The sequence below is a fragment of the Bos grunniens genome, chromosome 17 (genome assembly GCF_055505025.1).
Source record: "Bos grunniens cultivar Pamir isolate PY7600 chromosome 17, Bosgru_T2T1.0, whole genome shotgun sequence".
In the NCBI taxonomy this organism is placed as follows: domain Eukaryota; kingdom Metazoa; phylum Chordata; class Mammalia; order Artiodactyla; family Bovidae; genus Bos; species Bos grunniens.
This window is the reverse complement of record NC_141181.1, coordinates 45,453,482-45,472,168: the sequence shown is the minus strand read 5'-3', so window position 1 is coordinate 45,472,168 and position 18,687 is coordinate 45,453,482. Positions and strand designations below refer to the sequence as shown.

The following is an 18,687-nucleotide window of genomic DNA, read 5'->3' as shown; positions in this document are numbered from 1 at the left end:
TTCCAGATTCAACCTGAGAAATTAGGACTTAGTTTTAACTTCTGTAATAGCTGTGTGAAACAGTTCTGGAGTCTTGTAGTGTTTCATGAATAGCTGAAGAGAAGCTGACGTGGAGTCTCTCTCTCTGACATTTGGTGATGACATTTCAGTGGAAGATGAGGAGGAGACGATTGAAGAGGAAGAAGCGAATGAAGGGGTCGTGGATCACCAAACAGAGCTGTCTAATCTAGCCAAAGAAGGTAGGCCTGAGCAGCTTACTGAAAGTGCTCTATTGAGCATTTAAGCCATTATAAACGTTTAAGAGTAAGGTGTAAAAGCCCAAATATATTGCGTTCATTGTAGCCAACCACACTGCCCAGGGTTGGATAGAGTATGGGGTAACCTTTCCCAGGGGTGACTGCCAGCCTGAAACTTGCCTTTATCATTTCTTTGGCTCCATTTTACCCCTTCCAGGCACGTAAATCCTAAACTACCTACAGCTTTGCTTGTATGTTGAAACTTTGTATAAACAGAACCACTCTGGAGGCTCATCCGCTTGCTTTTCTCAGTTCTGTTGCCGATTTTTGTCCCCTGTGGTCCTGTGTTGCTATAAGTTCATTAATTCTCACTGCTGAAGTGTTGGGTGTGTGCCTGTGTCGCGGGTTGTAGGTTGTACTGTTGGTGGGGTGTTGGTGGTTCCCCTGCATTTGTCCTGATAGATGGTGCTGTGTGCATCATTCGAGTGTTTCCTGTGTGCACGTGCGGGAGCGTCTGCTTGGAGTAGCAGGGTCGGCTTGTGAGGTATGCACACATGAGGTGGTGCCCCGTCAGAGTTAGAGCGGTTGTCTCAGGCCCCACGTCTCAGGAGCACCTGTTCTTGTCATCCTGTGGTGGGGGGGAGCATTACCCACGAAGTGCAGTGTCTTCTTACCGCTATCTTTACCAGCTTGGTTTTGCATTTTCTTTCCTGTACTCACGGTGGGTGTTCTTCACCAGTTCTGGGCACATTTCCTTGTCAGTGATGTTTGTCGTAGTGACCTTTTTCCAGTTGGTTTGGGGTGGGTCTTCATTCTCTTTGTGATGCCTTTTGAGAAATCAGTGTTCTTAATCTTAGTGCATTTGAGTTTGTCAGTGTTGATTAAAAAAACTTTTTTTAATCTCAAGATCAAAAGGATGTCTTTCCGTATTGTCTAAAATTTTTTTGCCCTCATACTGATGTCTTTTCATTCACCACAAGTTGATTTTGTCTCTAGTGTGAAATAAGAGTGCAGTGTTTCTCCCCGCCCCCGCCAATGGATTACAGATTGTCTCAGTGCCATCTGAAACAGCCATCCTTCCCCAGTGATGCCCGGTGTCAACTCAGATATTAGGTTTCCTGATATGCACAGCTTTTTTTGGGACCTTTATTGTTTTATCGGTCGGTTTATACCAATACTACACTCTGTTGATTGTTCTTGCTTTATAGTAATTCTTTTTTTATATAATACTATTTTTTAAAATTATTTTTTATTATTTTTATTTGCGCTGCATCTTCATCACCGCACAGACTTCTCTCAAGTTGCAGCGAGCAAGGGCTGCCCTTTGTGGTGTGCAGGCTTCTCACTGCAATGGCCACTCTTGTTGCGGAGCAGGGGCTCTAGCGCTCAGGTTCAGTAGTTGTGGCCCAGGGGCTTAGTTGCTCTGCAGCGTCTGGAATCTTCCTGGCCCATGCCCCCTGCCTTGGCAGGCAGATTTTTATTCACTGTGCCACCAGGGAAGCCCTATAATAATTCTTGCGGTCTAGCTAGGTCAGGCCTTTTGCCTCATTCTTCTTTGAGGAGAGCCTTGACTATTTGGGGCTTATTTCAGAATCAACTTATCAAGTTTCAGAGAACCAATTAGGGATTTTGGTGTAAATGTAGTTGAGTTAGTGGGTGTTTGGTGAGAACCATGTCTCTATGAAGAGCTTTTTAAAACTGTGATCAAAATAGTCTCTCCATTTACATAGATCTCTTTAAATAGCTTCCACTAATGTTTTCTGGTTGTATATTTTTGTTAGATTTAGTTCTAGGTGCAATATATTTTTTAAAGCTGTAAAAAATGGTGTATTTTTAAGGTTACATTTTAATTTTTTTGCTGGTGTAAAGAAATGAAGTTGATTTTTATTTGTTGATCTTAAATCCAGCAACACTGCTGAATTCTCATGTTGCTTGTATGTATACAACCTCTTCATCCCCAGAGAATAATGTTCTTTCTTTATAATCTTGATCCTTTTATTACCATTCTTGCAAAAAAGTGTAGCAACAAAAGTGTTGATGGTGGACACCTTTGGCTTGTCTTTGTTGTTTTTGGCTGTACTGGACAACTTGAGGGATCTTGGTTTCCTGACTGGAGGTTGAAACCCTGGCCCTCAGCAATGAAAGCGTGGAGTCCTGACCACTGGGCCACCAGGGAATTCCCTGGCCTTTGACTTGTTCTTGACTTGAGAGGGGCATTTTCACCTGGAAAGACAGTAACTTGCGGTGGTTGGTCATGACTGGTTCAAATGCAGTGTTCTGTTTCACCTCTTAGTCTTTGAGCTTCACCTTATCTTATGTTCTTGTAGGCCTTTCTCATTCTTTCTCATTCTCGTGTGCATCCCTGACTTGGTAGAGTCTGTGTTAACTTGGAGCTTTAGCTCTTCCACCACTTCCTGTAGTGCAGGAATTGGGAGCAGCGCAGCTGGGTGCTTCTGGCTTGGGTCCTGCGGGGATGCAGCCATCAGCAGGCCCAGTTTCCGGTCTGTGCCCTGCCCCTCCGGCCACCCACAACTAGCTGGCTGGCTGTTGGCAGGTGAGCCCCAGTCCCCTCACATTGGGACTTCTCTGGGGGTTTGTTCTAGCGTCCCCAGAACAGGGTGGAATGGAGGCTGGTCTCCCCAGAGGAGGTGGTCCATGAGCGTCTGTATCTCCTACAGTGGAGCCTTATAAGCTACTCACTGTCATTTCAAGCCATCTGGTGGTCACCCTGGTTAGCCCTGACCACTGGGGGAAGCTGACCAGCCTGTGAGTGCCATGAATGGTGTCACTGGGGGCGTGTCTTCATCCATCCACAGGGTGCCTCTTCCTGGTTGAGTCTCCTCTCACGCCCTTCACAAAACTTTCAGCACTTTCTTTATGTAGACGTGAATTTTTTAAAACTTTAATTCTAAGTATTTAAAATACTTTCTATCTAAAGAAGTATAGAAATACTTTCTGAGTAGGATTTTTTCTTCCATTATGTCTTCAGGCTAGTTTTTATGTGTGAAAGCTGTTGATTCCATGAATTAAGTTTGTTCCAAGACACCTTACTAAATTATCTAATTGATGAAGTAGTTTTTCAGTTGTTTCTCCTTTTTTGTTCCTACTTTGATAGCCATCATATGATGTATATGCACATTTCCTTGTATTTCGTTACGAAAACATTCAGACAAACCAGAGAAGTAAAGAACCTTATTATGAACACCCATGTACCTACCACTTCTCTTCCATAATTTCTTCTGCTTGGCTTTATCACATATCTACCTGTCAGCCCCATGTGATGAATAGTTTAAATTGTGAGCAAATCTGTCACTAGAATATTAAGTCTTAAACAGATAGTGCCTTTCCTACTATTCTTTTGGGGTACTTCTCTGTGGCATTTCTTATTTTGACTACCAATATTATTGACATACAATAAATATTCAGAAAAGCTTCTGTGTCACAGATACCTAGCTCACAGTGTTCTTTGCCTTGTTTTATCGTAACACCATGTGGAACTGTGTTTGAACATGAACCTGAAGTCCTGGTTTCCAGTTACTTCCCCAGACAGACCCATGGAATTGGGAAATAATGACATTAGAGGGCATGACATTTAAAGCCCTTCAGCTTTTCATACTGGTTACCAGAGAAATAAGCCTGTTTATACCACCACCTGCAGTGTTGAGAGTATTTGACTCCGTATATTGGTCCAGCATTACAGTTTTTAAGATGGTTGCTGGTGTGATGGAGGACCAATCGTGCACTGGTTTCTGGAGAGGCTCAGTTAAATACTTCATGAGCCCTTTATTTTTTGTGTGTGACAGCTCCATATCCCTTGCCCACTGTGGCCGGGGCTTTAGTTTGCTGCGTTATTTGATCAATTAGGGTGAGCTCTTTATACAAAAAGGCTAATAATCTTTAATCATCCTTTTTGAACATTTTTTACTCGTGACTTTTATTTGATGTTTTGTATTTTTATGTGTCATCTCCACCAATTATTTCCATTAGTGATATTTTTATGTTTTCATTTATTAATCTATAAGTTTTATGTACATTTATTAGGTTGTATTTGGGTTATTTTAGGAGTATTCTTTTATGAACAAAAGTTGAGTTTCTCATTTCAAAGATTCTTACCTTACTTTATAAAGAAAATGTCTTATACTTTGTATCAGTAATGGGCAATCATTATTAGCTTTTTTAAAATAAATGTGCTTTTAGAAAATACACACTTTTCCTAAGGAATTATTTTAAAGCCAGGGAAAGGAGTATACAGTTGAGCCTTGAACAACAGGTATGAATTGCGTGGATCCACTTACACGTGGATTTTTTTTTTCCAGTAGTAAATAGTAAAGACTACAATGCTCCGCGATCCATGGTTGGTCAGGTGTGAAGAAACCTCTTACAAGGAGGGCTGGAAGTTATACTCATATTTTCCTCTGCAGAGTTAGCACCCCAACCCCTGAGGTGTTCAAGGTCAACTGTGTGTGAAAGGGCCCTTCTCCCAAAGGGCCTTTCTTCCCAGCTGACACTGTTTGTGTAAAATAATCTTTCTTGCTGCAATCCTTTCCAGCTGAATTACCGTTGATCGATTTGATGAAGTTGTATGAAGGTGCCTTTCTGCCAAATTTCCAGTGGCCCCAACCTAAGCCTGACAGTGAGGAGACAAGTGAAGAAGAAGGTCTGTCTTGACATCTTTGAAGAATTCAGCTTTGAAAACAAAAGCCAAAATACCAAACAGAAGAAGGACACTTAAAATAGAGTTTAAGAATTACCTTTACTTCAGTCTGATGAAAGAAAAAGTTGAAATATATTTAATATAAAGTTTACATTGATAGTGTTATTAAATTCTGTGCTTTTTATTTTTATTGGTCAACTTGGGATAGTTATCAGAACGTTTGATCAAGTTGTGAACAGTGTAGAAACAGTCTTCTCTAGATTGTATGTCACCTAGATGTTATCATGTTTATCCAGGCTGCACTATGCTTGTTTAATTTAGCACACCCATTTTAAGGGCTTTACCTGACTTTTATTGACTGTTCCAAGCAGGTTCACAGACTATGCCCCATAGAGTCTACTTCTTGTTTTCACCCCACCTGTTCTGGTTGGTAGACTTGGCTGCCTGTGGCGGGTGGTGGACGAGGGAGGAGCCAAGAAGAGTTCTGTGGGGATATAAGGGCCTTCTGGACCCCTCGCTGCAGCTGGACTTAAGGAGGGGCTGCTGGCCCCCTTGCCCAGACTTAGATGCTTCTGATCCTTCCTTTCTTGATGGCAGAGGGGCAGTTACTGAACCCTTAGAGGCCGTGAGTCTGTGAGTGGTACTAGCTCTAACACTGTGCAGACATTTTCCAGCTTCACCCAGTGGCCTTCCAGAGTGCTCCTCCAGACTCTGTAAGAGTTTGTACCTGTTTATCTGGAGAGCATTGTTAGCTGTATAAAAGTGGATTAAAAACAAACTTGCTGCTTCGTTCTCTGTATTTGAAGTATTTGGGTTCTGTCGACTCCTTTTTTCTCTTCTCTTTTTTCTTCTTTTCCTTCTCTTTTCATTCTTTTTTTTATTTCTTTTTCTTTTCATGCCAAGTGGGCTCATAATACTATCACAGCATCTCTGATCCCACAAATCCCATTTTCCTGTTGATCACAGACATGGAAGACTGCCCAGGGGACCGGGAGAGCCGGAAGGATGTGGTTCTCATCGACTCGCTCTTCATCATGGACCAGTTTAAAGCTGCAGAGAGAGTGATTGTCGGGAAACCTCATACCAGGGACATTGCGGAAGTGACCGCTGTGGCTGAAGCCATCCTGCCCAAGGGCAGCGCTCGGATCAGCACCGCGGTGAGGCTGCGCCCTTTGTGAGGGATGGTATCCCTGTGAGGGGAAGGTTCCTCCTTCTAAACCAGCTCTTCATCCCAGCGGCAGAAGTTGTCGGGAAAAACAGTCACTGACCTTTCCTTTTCTGTTATCTGTGAATCATCTTTATGGCCTTCCAGTAGGCTTATCCTGTGACTGCTCTGACTTCACTTTGGAGAAAGAATTGTAATGGTTCTCCTGAGATGTGTGTGTTGGCCCGTCTGCCCCACAGGTGAAGTTGAACGCCCCGGCCCTGCTGTACGGCGCCCTCAGGGATTACCAGAAGATCGGCCTGGACTGGCTGGCCAAGCTCTACCGCAAGAATCTCAATGGCATATTGGCAGATGAAGCTGGGCTTGGGAAAACAGTGCAGATCATTGCCTTTTTTGCTCACCTAGCCTGTAACGAAGGTAAGAGCCTATCATTGTTTAAATAGTTTGTATTTGCTGAGACTGAAGCGTGAGTGGTACATCTAGCTTGAGGGTTGTGGGGGAGGCCTTTTTTCTCAGTTCCTTTTTTCTGCTCTACACTCTGATCCAGGACTTGAGGGAACAGGGCTTAGAAGCACTCATCTCTGGAGCCAACAAAACTCTCGTTCACAATAGATACTACATCGAGTAACTCAAAAGTTCTCTAAGTCTAATGTAACATAGGATCCAGCCGGCTGTGGCTGAGGCTTTGTGACTTCCAGGGTTCTGCCGCCCACTCGTGTGGATGGCAGAGCGGGCAGCAGGGCCTCTGTGCTACTTCTCATTGCTGTGAATCCTTTCGCCTGGGCGCTCCCTGCAGTCTGCCCCTGGGCTGGTTGGGGAGCGGCCCTCCTGCTAAGATCACTAGCGCTGCCTTCCTGTCTCTCTGCTGGATCCTGCCACCCACAGGGCTTCTTTCCCAGGAGGGTTCCATGGGAGTAGCCTGGAGCCCTGTGAGGGTTCAGCATCTGCACAGCAGCAGAGGGTCGGGGTGTCTGCTGCCCCCACAGGAGGCTTTGCCCTTTACCCTAAATGTCCACTTCCTCAGCCCTTGGCTCTTTGAACTCACACGGAAGTTCAGCTTGGCACTGTTCACCCCCCTCTGTGCCCACAGGGCTACAAATGAGTCTGTGCCCATGTCTCTAACCAGGACGGGGGCTTGTGAGTTTCCTCTCCCAAAGGAAGGGTCTGCTGGCACCTGGGGTGGAGTGATGGAGGGCAGCAGAAGCTCATACATGTTCCAGCACTTAGTCAACTCCCAGGGACCCTTCTGTGTGTCAGCGCTTTAGAGGCAGGGCGGGACCGCTTGAGCTGGAAGAGTTGATATCCTGAGTTGCTGGATAGAGGTTCCTTCAGCCCAGGAGTAGTTTCTTCCTCTGTGGCCCCTCTGGATTCTGACACAGTTACCTTAGCGTCCTCGGTGAATAATTCTGCCTTGCCTTTAGTTTTGAAAGCTTACGTTTAATACAAGTGAATCAACTTTGGGACCTTTTTTTCTTGTGTTAATAGGTTTGCTTTTGACCCAGTACCACAAAGTGTTCAGTGTAGTACTTTAAAATTGGTTTTAATTATCTCAAGATAGAAAAGCTACCATGTTTCCTCTCTTGTTTAGTTGAAAAAAATGTTTCTTATTATATTTATAATAGCGTGAAATTGGAAGCAACATACACTTCCAAAAATAGGGGATTTTATTTCATTATTTGAATAAACAAGTGACTCAGTTATTCATTCTGTAGGTGCTTACCTAATGCCTGCCCCATTCCAGGTACTGTCGTAGTCACAGGGGTGCACAGTGAATGCGGATGCGGCATATTGGCGTTGTGTACCGTGTACCTCGCAAGGCCTTTGCGCAGAGGCCTGAGAATGCCGTGGCCACCTGAGCGCGGGGTTTGGGGAGGTGGGCTGGTGGGTGCAGAGGCTGAAAGAGTTGCTGGTGTGTCCACGGGGCAGTATTGAGGCTGGTGTGGTGGCTGGAGGGTACAGAGCCAGGAAGGCCCGTCTGCTGGCCGGGTGGGGGCCTTGGTCTTCCTCCTTACAGGTTTGTGTTACTGCTAGTGTTGGAGGAGTCACTCGGGCACCTTGCTGCTGGAAGCAGACTGAAGGTCCAGCTACTGGGAAGCTTGACAAGTTGGAGCAGAGGCAGGTGCTTGGCAGGTCTTCGCGGGCTCTGAAGGGTGGGTGGGTGAACCTCTGCTGCCTGCCCCACTTCTGCACGGGACAGACCGAGGATGGCTCACCTTGGATGTGGCTCCCCTGTCTGCCCTCACCCCAGGGGGCCCAGTGTCCTTGGGCGCATCATTGAGTAACCATAAAACTGTTCGCCACTTCCTCAAGAGTAGTGGGGTAGCTCCAAGAGAGTTTGAGTGAGGGGGTTCTGATAAGTTCACACAGTTAAAATTGCTCATAAACTCACCACCTTCTTTTCTTTTTAAAGTAAAACAACAGGCTGCAGCTGTCCACATGCACCTGCTTCCACCCCCAGTGGTGACCCCTCAGGGCAGTCTGGGGCGAGTCCTGCCCTGTTTCGCCCAAGTGTCGACAGACACGTTCATAAACACATTTGTGGACACTCTGTTCCTCTCCAGAAGTGGAACAATATGCTAAATGCTAGTAAAAAAAAAAATCTTGTTTTTCACTGGGAGGAAAGGGCCACTGGGGTTGGTTTGCGTTTCTATACTTGTAAAGTCCTGCCTTTCAGAGTTACTGTCTGCTTGTCTTTTTTCCTTTGTGAAGTTCCTCTCTCTCTTTTTCTTTCTTGACTGCCACATAGCTTATGAGATCTTAGTTTTCTGACTAGGGATTGAACCTGGGCCCTCAGCACTGACGGAGTCTTAGCCACTGTACTGCCAGGGAATTCCTGTCCTTTCTGAAATTTCAGTTCACTTGCTTGTTCATTTTCCTCTTGGCTGGTTTTTTTCCTTCATTTAATTGAAGTATATTTGATTTACATTATTGTGTTAGTTTCAGGTGTACAGCAAAGTGATTCAGTATTATATGTATATTAGTATTTTTTTCAGGTTACATATATTTTTATATATACTTTCTAGATTGCAAATATAAGTGATAACATAATGTTTGTTTCTCTCTGACTTACTTCACTCAGTTTGATGATATCTAGGTCCATCCATGTTGCGGCAGATGGCATTATTTCATTCTTTTTTATGGCTGAGTAGTATTCCACTGTGTGTGTGTGTGTGTGTGTGTGTGTGTGTGTGTGTCCCCGTGTGTGTGTCCACACACACACACACCACATCATCTTTGTCATTCATTTGTTGATGGACATTCACATTGCTTCCTTGTCTTTTTTTTTTTTTTTTTTTGCTTCCTTGTCTTGACTGTTGAAATAGTGCTTTTGTGGACATTGGATGCAGTATCTGTTCTTTCTTTTTTTATTTAATATTTTTTATGTTTATTGGAGTACAGTTGCTTTATACAGTGTTGTGTTATTTTCTACTGTGCAGTGAAGTGAATGTTTTATATATACACACACACACATATATCCTGCTTTGGATTTTCCTCTTGTTTAGACCACCACAGAATATTGAGTAGACTTCCCTTTCCTGCAGTAGGTTTTCCTTAATTTCTGTTTTATACATAGTATAAACCCAGCCTCACGATTCATTCCTCCCCACCCCCTTCTCCCCTTGGTGTCCATATGTTTGTTCTCTGCGTTTGTGTCTTATTTCTGCTTTGCAAATAAATTTTTCTGTATCAGTATTTTAGATTCTACACTATGCCATGTTATATTTGTTTTTCTCTTCCTAGCTTCCTTCACTCTTTTCTAATAGAGATTTCTCTGGATATATACCCAGGGGTGGGATTGCAAGATCTTGTGGTAAGCTCTGTTTTTAGTCTTTTTAAGGAACTCCCAAGGAACACCTGTTTTCCACAGCAGTTGCACCAATTTATATTCCCACCAACAATGTAGGAGGGTTCCCTTTTCTCTACACCCTCTCCAACTTTTATTGCTTGTAGACTTTTTTCTTTGGCTATGCCGTGTGGCATGTGGGATCTTCATTCCCCGACCAGGGATCAAACCTGTGCCTGCTGCATTGGCAGCATGGAGTCCTAACCAGTGGACTGCTGGGGAAGTCCTGCTTGTGGACTCTTTGATGATGGCCCTCCTGACCAGAGCGAGGTGGTGGTATTGATGTGCACTTCTCTAATGATGAGCAGTGCTGAGCATATCTTCAAGTTACTGTTTATATGTTTTGAATGTTAACCCTTTGTCAGTCACGTTGTGTGCATATATTTTCTTCCATTTGGATAATTCTTTTTAAGGATCAGTATAATGCTTTGCATATTAGCTGTTATGCCTATAGATGTGTGCATTACAGGTATTTTTTCCAAGTCTGCCGTTCCTGATTTTTAACTTGGTTTAGGTTTATTTTATAGCACAGGAGTTGAAATTTATGTGTGTATTACTCTAGTAATTTAAACAACCTTACTTTTCTGGAGAATGAGATTGAAACTGTGTGGTTTGGGATGGGTTGGGATGGTTTGGGTGTGTTCTGATTAGCAGTTGGCAACCGTCATAAGCATGAGTGTTGGACCAGCGCCCATAGTGTGGGGGTGACGGAGGGCCATCCTGGGTAGCGAGGCTTGCTGAGTGCTGGGTTCAGGGCTCCTGCCTGAAGTTTCTTCCTTTCTGAGCATTGTTTTGTGTAGATGAGGGTTCTTCGCCCCCCTTACATTAGTAGGCCATGGTTTTGAATAAATTGTCATTTTACTGGGCACTTACGTTTTCAGCACCTATGTGGAGTGTGCCCTGTGGCGGCGCTGGGAGTGGAGACACAGCATGTTGTCCTGCTCTGTAGGGAGGATGGAGGACAGCCCTCCGTCCCCGGTGATGCCTGCTCTAGTCGTGCCTGGACTCCCCCACACACTTGCTCACCAGGCACAGTGCTGGGCGCCTGGACTGGACACACGGCTTTTGTTACACAGGAAACTTCTGTCTCCTTTGTAGGCAACTGGGGCCCTCACCTTGTCATTGTGAGGAGCTGCAACATACTCAAGTGGGAGCTCGAGTTGAAGCGTTGGTGTCCGGGGCTCAAAACGCTCTTGTATGTTGGCAGCCATAGAGAACTCAAGGCAAAGAGACAGGTATGTTATTTTAAACGTGAAAAAGAATGAAACAGAAAAGTATCTTAATTTCTATAGTAAGCAGATTTCAAAGTGTTAGCATATGCTTGTTAGTGTAATTATTGTAAATCACTCATTTGCGAGACCCCAGACCTTGTAGTTGTCTGGACTTGGAGCCCCCGGAAGCAACAGACCATACTTAGTAAACTGGCCTGCAGGGTTCCCCCCGCCCCCCGCAGAGCTCAGGTGGTCTCTGGAGGGGCTACCATCCTTTTAAACCATAAATCTGTTGGTTATCACAGGCAGAAATGAGAAATTGTGATGCATCCTGGGTTCTGAATTATAAATCCATAAATAATTCCCATGGACGTGTTTATAAGGAGTATTTGTGACAAACAGAAGAGCTTCTGAAACAGATTTGGACTTGTATCTATTTTCTGCCCAGTAGTTTCTAGTACTAGATTCTAAGTAAATGTTCCAGATCAGTTATTCATTGAAGAGAAAAATATGGCTTATGGTTAAACTCTACTGTGTTGAGTAGTAGTTACTAAAAAAGTGTTTTTCTCTGAGGTGTCTCTTCTTGGCTTTTTCTTTTTTATTTTTACGATCTCTGGTTACTGCTCTTTAAAACCTTAAATGTAGTCAGTTGCAACATAGCTATTCGTGTTTCCTGTCAGCTTCTGAATGTATGTTTCCCTCACTAAGATTATATACCATGAAGACAAGCCCCACTTCAGGATACTGCGTGCTATTGTATTTTCCAAAAGCAATTGTTAATGCCCCCAAAGCAGTTTCTTAATTTGTCCACACGAGGGCCTTAGCCTCCTAGAGAAAAAAGATCCTAAAAATACAAACAGCCATTTTCTATGTGGTGGCAGCAAATTATTAAGAAAAAAGAGTGGAGCGACGGTGATGGGGACAGGGTAAGTGGGTGGTGAATCCTCTCCCGACGGCTTGCGCCCGAGGAGGTGGTGAGGCCTGGCTTGTGTGCTGCAGGAGTGGACGGAGCCCAACAGCTTCAACATCTGCATCACATCCTACAAGCAGTTCTTCAAGGGCTTCGCGTCCTTCACGCGGGTGCGCTGGAAGTGCCTGGTCATCGATGAGATGCAGCGCGTGAAGGGCATGACCGAGAGGCACTGGGAGGCTGTGTTCACCCTGCAGAGGTCTGACTGCCCCTGCCACATGCCCTGTGCTCTGTGTTGCTGATGTAAAGGTTCCTTGGAGGAACTGTAGGGAATTGCAGACCCCCAAATGGCCTTTCAGCTGCAAGGACTCCCCCTCACCTCTGTCTCAGCACTTGAGGGCTGAGGAGACCCAAGGCTCTTGCCTAATTCAGTTCATTAACTTAATTTGTGTGTGCGCATGCGTGTGTGCAGGCTCCACAGGATCACTGTCCCTCTCCTTGAGTATTGTCAGAGAGAGCGATTCTTTGCCCACCCTGAGTCGTCTCTCCGCCTGTACTCAGCCAGCAGCGCCTGCTCCTCATCGACGCTCCCCTGCACAACACCTTCCTGGAGCTGTGGACCATGGTGCACTTCCTCATCCCCGGCATCTCCAGGCCCTACCTGCACTTCCCCCTGAAGGCCCCCAACGAGGAGAACCAGGACTACTATCACAAAGTGGTCATCCGGCTGCACCGGGTACGCGCCCGCGGGCCCCTGACGTAGCATGGCTGTGACACTGTTTTTGGAAAGGAAACAATGGAGAGCTCTCTCTTTTCAGGTGACACAGCCCTTCATTTTGCGGAGAACTAAGAGAGACGTAGAGAAGCAGCTGACGAAGAAATATGAGCATGTCCTCAAGTGCCGCCTCTCCAATCGACAGAAGGCCTTGTACGAGGATGTCATCCTGCAGCCTGGGTGAGTGTGCCCCCCCCCACCCTCTCTGCCCGCACGGAGCAGGGCCTCCTCTGGTCTTTTAGAAGGCTCCTTTTCGGGAGGTGGGTGCCTGGAGCTGGAGGCCACGCTCATCTCGGGCTCAACAGTCCTATCTCCTCCCTGGTCCTGTCAGAGGCTCTGCCCATAGCCGGCCCAGGAGGAGCACAGCATGCCGCCAGTGTGAGAGGACTCGTGTGGAGTCAGGGCATTCCTTCCCCGACCCAGACAGACCCCTGGGCTCTTTGGGACACCTGCCCTGTTGCTCTTTGGGGGCATGCCATGGAGGGTGCCCCGACGTCTAACCCGTACCCTGGCTCTCTGGCCTCCCGTCCTCTCTCATGGGGTGGTGAGCCAGTCTCAGAACCACAACCTCATGGAGGTGGGTTGGCATGTGGCAGATTTACTCACCAGGTCAAGGGGATGTACCAGCTGTGCGTTCATAGATGGGGATAGCAGACGGGGAGAAGCCCAGCTGGCACATGTTTGCACCCCTGGCAATGCTCCTATCTCTTCCTGCATGTGCGCAGGACCCAGGAAGCGCTGAAGAGCGGGCACTTTGTGGACGTGCTGAGCATACTCCTGAGGCTACAGCGGATCTGCAACCACCCTGGGCTGGTGGCACCCCGGCTCCCGGAGTCCTCCTACACGGCAGGGCCGCTGCAGTACCGCTCCGCCTCGCTCGTCCTGAAGGCGCTTGACAGAGACTTCTGGAAGGTACAGAGAGGGTGCCAGAGGGGCCTCCATTGAGCTCTGTTCCAGGAGCTTCTGGACATCAGTGTCCACTAACTTGTGTCCTGTGTTCTGCATTGCCGGATGCTGGGCAACATCAAGGGCGTTTGTGATGGGCCTTGCCCTGGACCCAGAACCTGCTTTGGAATGGACCCGAGGGGCGAGCCCATGATGTGAAGGATGCTTTGAGGGTTTTCCTCCCTGGCTGTTGGCCTGTGAGCAACAGCAGAGTGTGTGAAGGAGAGCGGGACTTAGAACTACAGGACCCTTGGGGTGTTTTCATAGGTGTAATTTGGGGGTGGGGACCCAGCTCTTTTTATTAAAATATTAGTAGCTATACCTAAGGCTTCCCAGGTGGCACAGTGATAAACAATCTAGCCTGGGTTTGATCCCTGGGTTGGGAAGAGCCCGTGGAGGAGGACATGACAGTCCACTCAGGTGTTCTTGCCTGGAGAATCCCATGGACAGAGAAGCCCAGCAGACTGCAGCCCCTGGGGGTTGGAAGGAGTTGGATACAGCTAGCAACTAACCATACACACACAACTATCCCTAGGTGGGGAAATTTGGTTGTTTTTAAACCAAAAAAGGTATAGTTGTATACCTTTCTGTGTTTGAATTTGGGGGTAATGAAAGTTTTTGAAAACCCCAAATTTTAAAACAGAACAGATTGGGTTAGGTCAGGTGATTCCCAACACAAGTGTGCTGAACTCACGGGTCAGTAGGGTGGGGCTGTGCCCTCGGGGGCCAGCATTCCTACGCTGGCTTCCACACGGGAGACTGAGAGCTTGCCCTGACCACCAGCCAGGCCACTGGCAGGCTGGTGCCTGAGTTCCCCTTTGCTGCCTCTACTCCGAGGACCAGGGATCAGGTCTCACGTACACTGAGGAACGGGAACAGCTCTGTGGCCTGGATAGACTTGTGCAGGTTTAGCATACGACCCTGGGGCCAGATCGTTATGGGTGGAGGTCCCGGCTCTGCCTCGTCAGGGGTGCGGCTTTGGGTGCTCAGTTGGCCTCGGTCTCCTCAGCACACCAGGCGCTTGTGAGGAGTCAGTTAATGTACATGATGGTCTGAAGAAGGGGCCGGTTGGTGAGCAGTTTATGGTGAGTTAGTGTGAGGGATGTCGTGCTGCCACTGTGATCACTACTCTTAACGTAGGGATGTGTCCTTTGTTGAGTTAGAGAAGACCTGAGCCGTGAGGATAAAGATGAGTCAGAAGCAGGTTACCTGAAGATACTGCTTAGGTGGGGAAATGTTTCATGAATGGAAGTCTTTATGTTGTGTGTTCATTTTCAAAACAGCTTAGTTGAGATAACTCACTGCCATAAAACTCACTGTTCTGAAATGTACAGTTTGTTGGTTTTAGTATATTCATAGAATTGTGCAAGCATCACAACTAATGCTAGAGCATTTCATTGCCTCAAAGAAAATCCACGCACACTGTCACTCCCATTCTCCCTCCCCCTCCCCACTACCCACCTGCGTCTGACCCTGTGGATTCATCTGGTCCAAATAGTTCACGTCAGCGGCTTACTTCACTGAGCGTAGTGTTTTCAGAGTTCGTCCATGTTGCATCATGTGTCATAATCTCTTTTCTCTGTTGTCTGGATGGACCACATTATGTTCATCTGTCCACAGGCTGATGGACACTTAGGTGGTTTACACTTCTTTAGCCACTGAGTGCACATTCATGTACAAGTTTTGTATGGATGTGGGGCTCCCTTCTTGTGGGGCTCTCTTCTCGTGGGCACATGTGTGACAGGTGAAAAATTGTGGGGTCATGTGTTGAGTCCATGTTTAACCTTTAGATGAGTTACCAGACTATTTTCCACAGTAGTTGCTCAGTTTCCCATCCCCATCCATGTGTGAAGGGATGAGGGCTTTCATGTCTCCACTTCCTTGCCCACACCTGCTATCCCTCCTCTTTGATTCCCACCATCCTGGTGGGAGTGAGAAAGTCCCAAGAGAAGAACAGATGGAGCAAGCTTCCCCAGGGCTCTGGACACAAAGACATGCCACATGCCCACGGCACCCACACCAGCACACGGGGGTCTCTTCCCAGCCCCGCCTTGACAAGACCAAGCATCTCCGTCTGCTTAGACCAGCGTTTCCCAGGCTCGTTCCTCTCCTCTGCCGAGTCTATTCTGTCTCTAAGTGCCGCCCTCTTCTTTCCCACTGCCTCTCGGGATGACCACGTGCCATCACTCCCATATTACTGATGGGGAACTTGGGACTTGACTGTGGTCCAGTGGTCGAGATTTTACCTTCTAATGTAGGGACTGTGAGTTCAATCCTTGGTCAGGAGCTAAGATCTCACATGCTTCATGGCCAAAAATCCAGAACATAAAACAGAAGCAATATTGTAACAAACTCATTAAAGACTAAAAATGGTTCACATCAAAAAAAAAAAACACAAAAAGTGGAACCGAGCACACCAAGTCCCGCTGGGCGTCTCTTGGAAAGATGGCCAGTAAGGGCCTGTCCTTCCCAGTTTGGAATCCACTTTGATTCCTAGTCATTTTTTTTCCTGCCTCATGTAGCAAAATTGTTTTCTTTTTTTCCTTAGGAAACGGACCTTTCTATTTTTGATCTTCTTGGCTTAGAAAATAAAATGACTCGCCATGAGGCAGAACTGCTGGGTAAGAAGAAGGTGACACGGAAACTCTTTGAGGAGCTGTTCACTGCGCCGCCGCCGTCAAGCAGGCCGGCGGCCGTCAGACTGAAGCCCAGCAGGTGTGTGGCGTGATGTGGAGCGGTGCTTCCTGCTCACTGGCTGCCTCTGACTGGGTCTTGGCTGGCTGTGGGTCGTGGGGTCCGGATGGCATCCCCTCTTCCTCCTGCTGAAAGAGACCCTGGCCTCTCAGGGAGAACTGGGATGACTGGGTTTGAGTTCCACACGAGAACTTGGGCTACAGCTTGTGAAGAGAAAGGCTAATCGTCTAATCTGGTTACCTGCTTCTCCTCGAAATGCCCAGGTGTGCTTGGTTTCTGGGATAAGCAGCAAGTGTGGACAGGCCAGTGTGGCCACTCGGCTGCCTGAAGAGTAGCCTTTTCATCATTTTGGAGAAGCGCTGGGCTTTGGGAGGGCTCTCCGTGGGGAGGTGGTCAGAGACGGGGCAGTCAGACTGCCTGTAACCTGGTGCAGGCTCTAGTGACAGCCGTCAGAGTAGGAGGGCAGAGGGGGTACTGTGGGAGCGGGATTGGGGTCCCTGAGTGCTGTGGGGGTGGGGGTGGGGCCCTGAGGTCTGGCAGAGGCTCCACCCCGGCTACAGTGTCCGGGGTAAAAAGGGACATCTTGCAGGTGCCATGAGACTAGACGGAGCAGGCACCCTAGACGATGAACTCAAAACACAAATGACTTGAAGTAGGCGAGGTAGGCGAAATCCATGAGTTGGATTTATGCACAATTCTGGGCACCAGTCAGAAACAAAGGAAAAAGCAGGTTGGTGATTTAGAGAGAAACGGGCCAGCGCTGCGGTTGGCAGCCTGTTCTTACTGCCTTTTCTTGATGTGACTTACTTGACGACTTGGGTCCGACCGCCCTTCCCTCAGCTTCCTTGCCTGCACTCGCAGGAGCCCTGCAGCCCTCAGTTAAATACAGAGCCGGGGCGGTGAAGCCAAAGTCCTCTCTGGGCTGTTGCAGCCTCATTTAGTTGCTTCTGCTGGCTGTCTCCACCTGTTGCATTGCACAGGGGTTTTGAAAATACAAAATTCCTGCCATTACGGTTTCTAGGTGAAAGAAACGTGAAGAGCACATTGCCTTGTGAAAAAGTCAGACAGGGAAGCTGTGTTGTGGCTCTCGCTTTAAGTTTTCCCCACTGGCACCTATGAGGTGCCTTTATCATTTCTGCTGTTTCTTGTTACCTAATTGTGCACGTTGACTTTTCACTCTGCTTGACTCTTAATCAAAAGAGTAGTCTAATGGACTTTGTGTTAGATATAATTTTTCTAGTCCACATTCATGGAAACCTAAAAACTGCCATCACATTCACTCCTGAATGTTGCCTAAGCATTGCAGGGGCAGAGGTACCACTTTTGTGTATTAAGCACCCCTCTCCCTGTCCTTGATGAGCGGCTGCTTCTTAATACTCTATTTAGAAATCTCCCTATTTAAACTGCCCCTGAGGTGGGAAGCCCTCTGCCCTCAGGTGGCCCTAGGTCCCCAGCGCCCATCTAGGGGGCCCTGCCTTCGCGTCTCAGCAGTGTCCACGTCTCCCTGCCCGTGCACATGGGCGTCCAGGTTGTTCCAGCCTGTGCAGTATGGCCAGAAGCCTGAGGGCCGCACCGTGGCTTTCCCCAACACACACCCACCCCGGACGGCCACCCCTGCCACAGCCACGGCCACGCCACAGGGCCACGTTCGAGGACGGCCACCCATTGCCACATTCTCTGCAAATCCGGATGCAAAAGGTATGCTTCTCAGGGGGCTGTGCTCGGCATCACAAAGGGTTTTTGTGGAAGAAATTCCTCTCGCACTTTCCCCGGCCCCATGGGGATGTGTGACCACTCCTCTGAGCAGGAGTGGGACTGTCTGCTCTGATTCTCCCAGGAGACCATGTGTAGTTCTTACATGAGTTTAGTTTTTTTCATGTCTTTGAATTGTATAAGACATTACATTCTTCGTTGAGTCACTGTTGATGTGATGGTGAAAATGTACCTCAGCAGAAACGTTCTCTTTTATGTCGGGAAATACACGTCAAAGTCATTTAAGAAACTTCTGAGGAAGTCTGCTCTTGTGTTCAGTGCCACCACTTCAACGTAACCTGCTTACTGTGAAGAAGGATAGGGTTAAACAGCAGGAAAGGTAATAAATAGTCTTGTAACCCTTATCTGTGGGGTCACGTCCCATGTTTTTCTGAGATCTTCATAAATGCCAGAGCAGCTTGTTGTAAGAGCTCTTTGGGAAGCCAGGGGGCCAGTGCTGCCTACCTTCTCGTGTGGTGAGGACATGGCTCTCACTGATGT

General features: G+C 47.3%; 1 protein-coding gene across 16 annotated transcripts in view; it reads left to right on the top strand.

The window, feature by feature from the left end:
- EP400 (E1A binding protein p400) overlaps window positions 1-18,687 on the top strand; it is a 107,542-nt gene that overhangs the window by 44,129 nt on the left and 44,726 nt on the right. For all 16 annotated transcript variants that reach the window (XM_086347198.1, XM_086347195.1, XM_086347194.1 and 13 more), the window contains 11 exons: window positions 150-239; window positions 4,786-4,893; window positions 5,857-6,047; window positions 6,295-6,472; window positions 10,998-11,134; window positions 12,110-12,279; window positions 12,582-12,756; window positions 12,839-12,975; window positions 13,521-13,707; window positions 16,289-16,455; window positions 17,963-18,132. In XM_086347198.1, the coding sequence (XP_086203324.1) occupies window positions 150-239; window positions 4,786-4,893; window positions 5,857-6,047; window positions 6,295-6,472; window positions 10,998-11,134; window positions 12,110-12,279; window positions 12,582-12,756; window positions 12,839-12,975; window positions 13,521-13,707; window positions 16,289-16,455; window positions 17,963-18,132 (1,710 nt within the window). The remainder of the gene's footprint in view (window positions 1-149; window positions 240-4,785; window positions 4,894-5,856; window positions 6,048-6,294; window positions 6,473-10,997; window positions 11,135-12,109; window positions 12,280-12,581; window positions 12,757-12,838; window positions 12,976-13,520; window positions 13,708-16,288; window positions 16,456-17,962; window positions 18,133-18,687) is intronic.